Source organism: Polypterus senegalus, chromosome 3 (genome assembly GCF_016835505.1).
Source record: "Polypterus senegalus isolate Bchr_013 chromosome 3, ASM1683550v1, whole genome shotgun sequence".
Taxonomy (NCBI): Eukaryota; Metazoa; Chordata; class Cladistia; order Polypteriformes; family Polypteridae; genus Polypterus; species Polypterus senegalus.
Window position 1 is genome coordinate 149,154,271 of NC_053156.1, and position 12,136 is coordinate 149,166,406.

Below are 12,136 nucleotides of genomic sequence, written 5' to 3' on the forward strand. Positions count from 1 at the left end.
TCAAATGGCTCTCAATTGCAACAGGGAGTATGAAGCTGACCCGTACAGCCACAGCCTTTGGCCAAAAATCAGTCCTAATGCAGTAGGACATTAATCATCAACCAAGGGAACTATGTCGCAGCCTGTTAGATCCAAATGTTAAGGTAGCTTCATTGTAAAACACTGACAGAGACTGTTTATAGTTACTGGACAAAATTGCTGTCTAAGTAAACATGCAGGTATCTCAACACAGACAAGCTGAAAACAGTCATCTTCAATGAAGGGCAAAACAAAACTTGTCAAACAACAGTTTAAAGTCAACCACCTCATTTTTTAAAGTGTTTGTTAAAGTTTTTTTTTTTTTTTTAGTTTTAAAGTTAGTTGACTAAGATTAACAACATGAAGTCACCTTCTGACATGTGTGCACTTGCACTTGGAAATGGCAGCTGAGTATCAGTGATTTCAGAGATAGTAATAGGAGCTCAACAACATGTGAGCATAATATAAAGTAAAAATGATGAAAATTGACTATTAAGCATATACTGAAGAGAAAATGAAAATAGTCATGTGAAAATAGTGTTTTAATTTTGCAAGTACTCTTAGTCAGCTATGAATCAAATCTTATTTCAGCATTAATTCAGTTTTTTAATCATTACAATTAGTAATAAATAACAGTTTTTAAAATTGGTATTATGTATTTGGATACTGCCAAATGTGACACATCAACAAGCAGATTTTACTGAAAGTTCATTGTAGCTTAAAAAGTTTAAGTAAAAGTTTATTGTTTTCATTTTAATTGTTTTACTGTAATTTAATTACAGCATTGATGGTCTGGTAAAGGTAAAGACTTTATTGAAGAGAATACATGAGTTTAATGAAGTTGTGAACACACTGAAGGAAGGAAAGCAAGAGATGAGTAAGCAGGTTCAAGATATGGATGTTTCAATCAGTCAGCTAATGGCTAAAATCAAGGTATTTTTTGGTTATTTCTATAGTTTGAAATGTCATTTTATAAACTTATATGAAATAAGCAATTGTTTTTTTGCTTGGTATATATGTGTCACTGTTTTTTACTTATTTCTTCTCTACACCTGCTTGTTTGAATTTTAATATACACATTAAATTTTTTTTTTTTTTTTAATGTAGCAGCCCTGCCTACTATTGCATAAATAGTGTATAATTGAGCTGTTACTCTGGGTAAAAGCGTGAGCTTCAATGTTGGTTTTTGTAAGCGGTCAGCAATATAAAAATAGGCCAAGCATTTGAATACATATGTGTAATTATGAGAACTATTTAATAGTTCTGTCAAAAGCTGAGCTTAAATGTTAAAGGACTGTTACTGTAACATTACCTTCTGTCATATTAGAATATCATTTTAGCATGAATTATGGTTGTTTCTGTGCTATGACATCTGTGAAAGCTGAAATGGAATTTTTCATAGCATTTCTGATGTTAGAAATTTTCTAAAACACTTCAAAGAAATGCTAATATTTTAAGGGAATTTGGAGAAAGAAAGAAAAGCAAAGAACTTTGTCTATTGTGGTCCCTGGCTGGGGCTGGAGCCCGGCCGGGACGCCCAGGAGGACGAGAGGAGGGCTTGTGCCTCCTCCAGACCGCGAGGGGTGTCCGCCCTGGTTATGTTGGGGCCTCGGGTAAAGGGCTTGAAAGCCCAGCCCTGTAGGGACCCGTGGCCACCGCCAGGCGGCGCCCTGATGCCGGTATATCCTGTGTGGTCCCGGCCAGGACGCCCAGGAGGACCAGAGGAGGGCTTGTGCCTCCTCCAGACCGAGAGGGGGCGTCCGTCCTGGTTATACTGGAGGCCTCGGATAGAGGGCTTGGAAGCCCAGCCCTGTAGGGGCCCATGGCCACCGCCAGGCGGCGCCCCAGTGCCTTATTATCCCGGAGCCCGGCACTTCCGCCACACCAGGAAGTGCCGGGGGGGGAAGATGACAGGGAACACCCGGACGGCTTCCGGGTGCGCAGCCGGCACTTCCGCCACACGGGGGTGTGTCCGCGGAAGATTGCCGGGAAGCAGCTGGAGCCCATACGGGTTCCTATAAAAGGGGCCGCCTCCCTCCAGTCAGCAGTGGAAGTCGGGTGGAAGAGGACGGAGCTGGAGTGAGGACTGGAGGCAGCAAGGAGGAAAAGAGGCACAGGACTATGTGGCCTGGACATTGGGGGAATCGGTGCAAGAGGCACTGGGGTTTGTGCACGTGACTTGTTTGTAAATAAAAGTTGTAAATAAACGGTGTGTTGGGTGAAACTATGTTGTCCGTCTGTGTGTGTCCGGGTCCAAGTTCACACTATATATACATATACATACTAGAACGGACTACATAGTCAGTCACAGTGAGGCATTATGCATGCATATTGCTGTTAGTATAAAGGAGACCAAGTAGTGTTTATTGACACATTTCTGCTGAATAATTATTTGGATGAAAGTATTCTGTGTTACTGTGTTAGAGAGAGGATGTGCAGCATTGTTCATAATGGCACTCCGGTTTGTTTTCATTCCCTCCCTTATTGTTTTGGAGGGGTCGAGAGAGCATACTGTAACTGAGTCTGCCCTTTTTCTTTAGTTTGTTAATTCAAAGGGACTCTTGAAGTGATGTTACTGGCCCAACACCTCACAGTGTCAAAAACCACACTGGCCATCTCAGAGTTGTAGAACAAGTAAAGGATGTCACTACTGAACACAGTCTCCTACGAAAATGAGTCTGCCCTTTCTTATATAGCTCCTCTGTGTTACAAGACTAGTCTAACCTGCCTTTGATGTGGACACCCAAGTACTTGTAGGAGAGCGACCATCTCAGCATTCACTCCCTGAATAATGGCCAGGCATACAGACTCTTTGGTGTGGCGGAACTCAATAACCAGTTCCTTGGTTTTACTGTTGTTGCAGACTTCTCCACCTGACTCCTACACTCTGTCTTATCCCCATTGTCAACACACCCCAAAATGCAGAATCATCTAAGAATTTCTGCAAGTGACTTGACCTGGTGTTATATTGATAGTCTGAGGTGTACGGAGTGAAGAGAAAAGGAGACAAGACTTTTTCTCATGGTGCTGCAGTGTTGCTCATATCCATATCAGTCCTTGAGTCTCATCAACTACAGTCTGGTCATCAGTTATGAACTCATCACAGTTGAAGTGGTAGGAATTATTGATGTAGTAGTATTGGTCATTGGGCAGGTAGTCATTGGAAGAAGGTCGCAGTGGAAAGGAAATTCTGTTAAAAAATTGGTTCAGAGCATTAGCTTTGTCCATATCCTCTTTTAGCACCTGAGACCTGGATTGCTTGAGTCCAGCAATTATGCCCATTCCATTCCAGACACCTTTCATGTTATTCTGAGTGAATTTGTTTTCTGTTTAGCTTTGTAAAGTTTCTTTCCTTCATTCACCTTTTTCTTCAGCACTCTCTGGGCTCCCTTCAGAACCTCTTTTTCACCAGATTTGAATGCTGTCTTTTTCTCATTCAGGAAACTATTAGCTGCAGATATTCAATGAACATTTACATCCAATAACAAAAAATAAGTAATGAAACTGTTGTGTATAATCATTTAGGTTATCATTAACCTAAATTTATTAACATACTAGAACAGGAGGCTGACAGCTTATTTGGCAGCGTATACTATCCATCATTAAATAAATTATCAAACAAACATACTTTTATTTCCCATTCCATGCATAACTAAGAGATGCATTGAAGTTAATTGAGTAAAGAGGTGCACAGCAATGGAGTTGCAAGGGATAAAACCAAAAAGTAAAGTTGAAGATGGTGTGCGTTAAAATGGATGACATGAGAAAATGGGATTCAGGTGGACTATAACATAATAGAAAGGGTATTTTTGGAGGCATTTATCTAACTTGAATAGACTCAGATAATACTTCACTAATGATAATGGTTTGTTGATGGCCAAGGAAATCTGCGGCCTTTCTCAGGGTTAGTTATATTAGTTGTACTGCTTCAACATTTTAAATAAATATTTGTCACAATCACTTTTTTTTAGAATGTGAATTTGTTTCTGTGTAAGATCTGTTTAGGTTATATCTGTAAAAGTACAATTGACAAAGTGCATATGTTCAATGGGCAGCTAATGACAAAGCATACTTTAAGTAAGCTTTATAAATAAAAAAGTCACATTTCAAGAACTTGTTAAATCATAGTGTTCTTCAAATAGTCATTTATTTTTGAAAGAAAGGAGACTGAAACTTAAATGTAGGTTTTCACTTACACAGTAACTTTTATCACATTTTGTGCCGCTGCTTCATGTGCACACATGTAAAATAATGGTCATATCAAATATGTAAAATTGGTATTTTTAAGCATAGTTTTACACTTTTAAGAAATACTTTAAATAAATAAATATTTTTTTAAATTACTTTAGGGTTCTGAAATGACAAGGTGGGATATTGATAAGGAGTATGAGGCACTGGTAAAGCGATCAGGACAACTACTTACAGCACTGCAGAAAAAGAAACAAGAGGAGGAAGAGGTAGAGCGCTTACGGCGCATTCAAGAAGAAATGGACCGTGAAAGGAAGAGACGTGAGGAAGAGGAGCTGCGGCGCAAACAGGAAGAGGAAGAGAGACGTCTGTAAGTGATATGTTTTAGCAAATGCAGTTATTGTAAACATTACAAACTAAATAATGATCATAATCACCTGTGAAAATTCAGAGAGAAATGCTTCACAAAACATTTTCTGTGGAGAAATAATGTACTACCATCTTCAGAACTGAATTTTAAAGCAATGGTACGATGTGTACAATAGGTTGAATTTACAATATCATGTATTGGCGATTCTAAATTGTCCCTAGTGTGTGCTTGGTGTGTGTGTGCCCTGCGGTGGGCTGGTGCCCTGCCTGGGGTTTGTTCCCTGCCTTGCGCCCTGTGTTGGCTGGGATTGGCTCCAGCAGACCCCCGTGACCCTGTAGTTAGGATATAGCGGGTTGGATAATGGATGGATGGCTGGATGATATATTTCTGTGATATTTAAAGCAGTATACCAAATTTTACTTCTACTGCAGCTTCGCAACATTTGCAGAAGATGGATTATCTTTCTCTATATATAAAATCCAATGTCTGTATGTCTGTCTGCTTTTCACAAGAGAGCTACTTAACAGATTTAGATCGGATTTTTTTCTATAATTTGATTAAACATTTTGGTTGATTTTGTAACTTTTTTCATCACACTAAGAATCACAGTTCACTTGCAGGAGCAATAATATTCACGCTAATCCGAGACAAAGGCTGCAGGCCGAGGGGAGGGGGAAACATAATGTCAGGAGTGGGGAGCTGGGCAAGGCCCTCCTCACTGCCTTTTTTCGCTAATACGCAGGCGGAGCCGCAGGGGTCATCTAGTATATTTATATATATATATATATATATATATATATATATATATATATATATATGAATGGAAAATAATCCGATTCAGTGGTCATTTGAATTTATCCATACTTGGATCATTTTCATTGGCAGCACATCAGAGCTCTTTTATCCATCTTCATAAATAAAAAGTCAAAATCAACGCTCACATGACTGAAGTAAATATTGTATAAATGTTTGTTAAGTTCATAAGGTTGAGTATGACTGGGGTATAGTCAAGAATATGTTAACTGTCATGTGTTCTTAACAGATATTATTTTCTTCAAGGCACATATATTTATATAGTTTGCACCAATATCAGCTAAAGTTTCAGTATACCAAGATAGGGAGCAGATTTCAATGCAAAAATAAAATGCTACAAGAAATGGAATTATTTCATTATAATGTTCTAGGTTTTTTTAACTTCACAACCTCTTTCTTTCAATAAATATGGACAGATGTGAAAGACTAATTTCAGACTGCCTTTATTTTTCTCACAGAAAATAATGAAAGAAGAAAACTGAGAGAGCCAGCAGTATAACTTTTTTGATTGTATTCGATTATCATAATCAAAGAATTGCATCAATATGTAGACTATACAAGACATCCAGCTCATTCTCCCCAGGAATGGCATAATGTCATTATCTCACCTAAGTTCTTCTTCTCAACTAACATCTCTTCACACAGTTTGTGTGAACATAATTAAAAACAATGAAAATCTCTGAGTCACATACATTAAATTACCATCATATTTCCAAACCTATTTATGTATAGTAGGGTGGCTGAGCTGCAGGAGCTAATCCCAGCAAGCATCAAGTGCAAGACAGAAAAAGTCCCTGGCATGCTTCAACCAGTTGCAGGGTGAACATGAACGCACTTTACCAACAAAGACCTCTTATCATCTCTTGTCTTCTTTTTGTGATGAGGGTCATGAAAGCAGCAGGTCAGCTCAGACTTCCCTGTCCTCAACCACAAATTCCAACTCTTCCTGAAGAATTCCCAGGTGTTACCAACCCAGCTGAAACATATAATATCTCCAGCATGCCCTAGGTCTGCTGCAAAGTTTCTGTTCAATGGGACATTCCCAGATCTGACAAATAAAGACATTTAGTTATATACAGTATATACTGTATATAGTGAAATGAATAACCTTGACACAAGAAAAAGGTTTGGGGCTACCCGTTTGTATTATCGTGGTATTTCCCTCTACTTACCCTTTACCTATTTTCTTCAAGGGTAAGTGTACTCGTCAAGTTCATTACCGGGTTGGTCTACTGTTGTACTTTAAGATTAACACACACATACATAGATATACGCATACACACAAAAACTCAACAGTGCCCTAAGAATGACACACACACAGCTGGTTAATCTCTACCACCTTAAGTTCCTTCACATCTCTCCATTAGCATCTTTTTGTTTTGCAAATATGCGATATTCACAAGCAGCAAGCAGAATGCTATCCCAGTAGATCTGGCAGTGCCATGCTGACACTTCAGTACACAAGCAATGGTATCGAGAATGCAGTTAGACTTTGTTGTTTTGTGCACATACATCGTCAGCATGATCTAAACACTAGTGTGGAGAGCTGCTTACATACTGAAGTGTCTATAGCTGCAGTTGCACTTTATGTGACAACTTTTTTTCCTAAATAGGGAATGGATTTGCATCAAACACAGGAAGCTCTGCAGTCTACTTGTGACTTTACGCTGTGGAAAGATAAGTAAATACAGTGGCATGCAAAAGTTTGGGCAACCTTGTTAATAGTCATTATTTTCCTGTATAAATCGTTGGTTGTTACGATAAAAAATGTCAGTTAAATATATCATATAGGAGACACACACAGTGATATTTGAGAAGTGAAATGAAGTTTATTGGATTTACAGAAAGTGTGCAATAATTGTTCAAACAAAATCAGGCAGGTGCATAAATTTGGGCACCACAAAAAAGAAATGAAATCAATATTTAGTAGATCCGCCTTTTGCAGAAATTACAGCCTCTAAATGCTTCCTGTAGGTTCCAATGAGAGTCTGGATTGTGGTTGAAGGTATTTTGGACCATTCCTCTTTACAAAACATCTCTAGTTCATTCAGGTTTGATGGCTTCCGAGCATGGACAGCTCTCTTTAACCCACACCACAGATTTTCAATTATATTCAGGTCTGGGGACTGAGATGGCCATTCCAGAACGTTGTACTTGTTCCTCTGCATGAATGCCTTAGTGGATTTTGAGCAGTGTTTTGGGTTGTTGTCTTGTTGAAAGATCCAGCCCGGTGCAGCTTCAGCTTTGTCACTGATTCCTGGACATTGGTCTCCAGAATCTGCTGATACTGAGTGGAATCCATGCGTCCCTCAACTTTGACAAGATTCCCAGTCCCTGCACTGGCCACACAGCCCCACAGCATGATGGAACCACCACCATATTTTACTGTAGGTAGCAGGTGTTTTTCTTGGAATGCTGTGTTCTTTTTCCTCCATGCATAACGCCCTTGTTATGCCCAAATAACTCAATTTTAGTTTCATCAGTCCACAGCACCTTATTCCAAAATGAAGCTGGCTTGTCCAAATGTGCTTGAGCATACCTCAAGCGGCTCTGTTTGTGCTGTGGGCGGAGAAAAGGCTTCCTCTGCATCACTCTCGCATACAGCATCTCCTTGTGTAAAGTGCGCGAATGGTTGAGCGATGCACAGTGACTCCATCTGCTGCAAGATGATGTTGTAGGTCTTTGGTGCTGGTCTGTGGGTTGACTCTGACTGTTCTCACCATTTGTCGCTTCTGTCTATCCGAAATCTTTCTTGGTCTGCCACTTGAGCCTTAACTTGAACTGAGCCTGTGGTCTTCCATTTCCTCAATATGTTCCTAACTGTGGAAACAGACAGCTTAAATCTCTGGGACAGCTTTCTGTATCCTTCCCTAAACCATGATGGTGAACAATCTTTGTCTTCAGGTCATTTGAGAGTTGTTTTGTGACCCCCATGTTGCTACTCTTCAGAGAAAATTAAAGGAGGAGGGAAACTTACAATTGACCCTCTTAAATACTCTTTCTCATTATAGGATTCACCTGTGTATGTAGGTCAGGGGTCACTGAGCTTACCAAGCCAATTTGAGTTAAAATAATTAGTTCTAAAAGTTTTGGAATCAATAAAATGACAACGGTGCCCAAATTTATGCACCTGCCTGATTTTGTTTGAACAATTATTGCACACTTTCTGTAAATCCAATAAACTTCATTTCACTTCTCAAATATCACTGTGTGTGCCTCCTATATGATATATTTAACTGACATTTTTTATCGTAACAACCAACGATTTATACGGGAAAATAATCACTATTAACAAGGTTGCCCAAACTTTTGCCTCCCACTGTAGATAAAGGTAAACAGCATTCGATGTGGTGTTTATGTAACATACAAATGTTTTCCATATAAAGACTATCAGGAAACATAATCGCAAAGGGAACTTTGTACAATACCTTGGCGAGCTCTGTAAGCCCTGCTGTTTTGTTGAAGGACATGCTTGTGCCAAATTCACTGGCTGGATGACACCCAACCTGTTGCTGCATCCAAATAGTGCCATATTTTGCCTTTACGCCTGGTGCTGCTAAGTTGTTCTTATGTGAGAGTGGACATTTCTTGCGGGGAGGGCTTCTGTTCTCTTTCTCCGATGTAGAACCCTCATCCTTATCTGAATTCACCTGTTATAGCAAGTTTTTATTTGAAAACAGCATTGTCAGATCGGGGGGGAATGTGAACGTGACCGAGTGAATAAAACTGAATAAAAAAAAAAAAAGGCAACCTTGACAAGTAACATAAATTGACACCGGCTGTTACAGACTTAAATCAAATGTATTTTTTTATTCTATAATAGTAAGAATACGAGCAGCTCACTACTCAAAACGGTAAATCTGAGAAGCACCCGGATTTAAACCCACAACCTCTTGATTATGAGTCAGCAGTTTTTACCGCTGCAACCACCCAAGTGGTCTTGTCAGCGTCATACCCTAACCCAATTTCTTTTTCATTAGTTATATTCTTGCATAAAGGCGCACTTGTTTTGTTATACTTGTACCTTTTGTGAAATAGTTTACAGTGGAACCTCGGTTTGCGAGCATAATTTGTTCCGGAAACGTGCTCGCAATCCAAAACACTCGTATATCAAAGCGAATTTCCCCATAAGAAATAATGGAAATTCAGATGATTCGTTCCACAACCCAAAACTATTCATATAAAAAGGATTAATACAAAATATAAAGTAAAATCCATAATACAAATTAACCTGCAATTTACCTTTAAAAAGAATCATGGCTGGTGTGAGTTTCTAAACTCATGTGGAATTCCACCCAACGGGACGACACGCTGAAGAGTGTCCCAAAGCAATCGCAGTCTCCCAGCGCTGTAGCAGTTAAGCGTATAAGCGCATCCAAAAGATCAAGGAACATTATAAAGATCCCGCTGCAATAAATAACAGCGCTGTTGCTGTTTCAAACTGAATAAACTGGTGTTTATTCAGCTGGTGTTAAAGTACTGAGACTCAGCTTCATGTTTTGGGGAGCAAGATGAGGACTCGCACTTCACAGCGCACACACACAGTCACAATGCTGTAGTAAACAGAGAGAGCTGGGAGAGAGAAGCTGTAAATAGAGAGAAGCTGGGCGAGCAAGAATAGGAGAATGAGAAAAAGACGCACTGGGCGAGCGAGCGAGATAAGGAGAGAGAGAAAAAGACTCGATGAGGGAGCGAGCGAGCAAGATAAGGAGAGAGAGAAAAAGATGCAATGAGCGAGAGAGAGAGAGAACCACCATCAGCTCAGTTGTGATCACATGACACTCAGCAGACAAAGTGTATCCATACTACTCGTATTGCAAGACATCGCTCGTTTATCAAGTCAAAATTTATTAAAAATTTTTGCTCGTCTTGCAAAACACTCGTAAACCAAGTTACTCGTAAACCGAGGTTACACTGTATTTGATATTTGGACTTCAGTCTTCACACATTATATACACTTCATGTCAAAATTTTGCCATTAAAAAAGTTTCTGTTTTAGGTATGTGTTCAACATTTCTTGCCTTGCGTTTCCTGTCATCCTACATTTACCCAGATGGTTGTAGACACAGAACACACATGAAATGCATGTGTTCCAAATAACAATATATTATTTAACCTATAGAATTCCAGGCACCTTACACCCAGATAAACAGACTTGAGCTGCAGCGGTGGGGGATGGGATAGCAATCTGCTTGCTTCTTGTGCTGATTGACACATTTGCAAAACAAAAGACGCTAATGAAGAGGTGTGAAGAAATTTAAGGTGGCCCGGGATTACCAGTTTTTTCGTAGGCATCAGTGATTCTAGTGTTAAACTGAATCTTTTCAAGGAGGACTTTTTCCAAGTCCTTTTAATATGAAGGAACTGCTGCTGGAGCAAAACTACTAAACAGTTATAAAGTTTTCTATGTGTTTGTCAAGAACTCTAATACTGTTCCTTCAAGTGCCAAAGTAAAAGCCTCTTTGCTGAACTCTTTCCTGGCTGTCCCTTCATGAAACTCAGAAGTCCAAACGTGACAATATTCATTTACATCTGCAGACTTTAAAGGGGGACTGCTTACAAGTGATGGAAAAAAATAATATACTTGAGTGAATGGCAAACAAATTAATAATATAATATAAATATAAAAATATATACTCAAATTCCACATTATTTCTACTGATTACCCATTTCAAATTTCTATAAAATTGTGTTTTGCAGTAACCATCAAAAAAAGCCAAGTCACTAGCAAAACTGGAAAAATCCAGGAATTAATTTAATGCCAGAATGTTTACTTCATAGACAATTATATTGTGTTGTAATTGTATTATTACTTACTGTTTGACTGATGCTGTTATCCAGGGTGACTTACAACATTTGAAATGCAGTTGGATATATTTATTTTGTTTTTCCAGTTGGATTACAGGCAGGTGAAATGACTTGCTCATGGTCACTCAGTGTCAGTAGCAGATTTTTATCCCATAATCTCATGTTGTGAATTCCAAAGCCTACAACACGCTGTCTACCAATAATATCAGCTCTTGGTAAAAATAAAAAAATTAAGAATAGAGGTGATACGGAAAATAAGTTTCTGTGTCTTGTCAGATCAAAATTTAAAAAAAATGCTAATTATTTTATCTGAATTAAAAGGAACTATGCACCAGCAATATGTATACTTATTGAAATATAAATGTTATATTACCTTAGTTTTGATTTATGTTTGGCCTAATAATGGGACCATCTTGTAATTTTCTTCAGAAAAGCAGAAATAGAGTTAAAACGAAGACAAGAAGAAGAGGAACGTAAGAAGAGAGAAGAAGAAGAGAAACGACTTCAGGTGTTTTGCTAATTATTATGTATTAAAATTTATATTAATTTAAGCTGCTTGGTCTTTCTTTTAAACCGCAGCTGGACTTACAAAAGCAATGCAGTATGTCAGATGTAGTGTGTTCATTTTAACCTTTTCATTCCAAACCAATTATCCAGACTGGCCCTTAATTTGTTTGATTTTGCTGATCAACATGATTCTGTGAAACACTGCAAAATTTAAAATAGCATTCTTCATTTCCAGGTGTTTATGCATGTGCTAGGACTTTTAATTATACCATTTGCTTTGAGTTTTCTTGACTTAATGCTATGCAGTAGATTACACACTTTTTATATGTAGTGTTGTTAATGCCATACATTGTCACAAAGTATCTGGTAAAAAGATAAACTGACAATCTTTAACCTAAAAGTATTGTACAATTTTTTCGTATATTGGGTGTG

The 12,136-nt window shown here is 38.6% G+C and overlaps 1 protein-coding gene across 1 annotated transcript in view; it reads left to right on the top strand.

The window, feature by feature from the left end:
- Positions 1–12,136, top strand: part of myo6a (myosin VIa) — a 191,874-nt gene that overhangs the window by 153,247 nt on the left and 26,491 nt on the right. Inside the window, exons 18-20 of the mRNA XM_039749773.1 lie at positions 801–951; positions 4,368–4,576; positions 11,627–11,705. Of these exons, the coding sequence (XP_039605707.1) occupies positions 801–951; positions 4,368–4,576; positions 11,627–11,705 (439 nt within the window). The remainder of the gene's footprint in view (positions 1–800; positions 952–4,367; positions 4,577–11,626; positions 11,706–12,136) is intronic.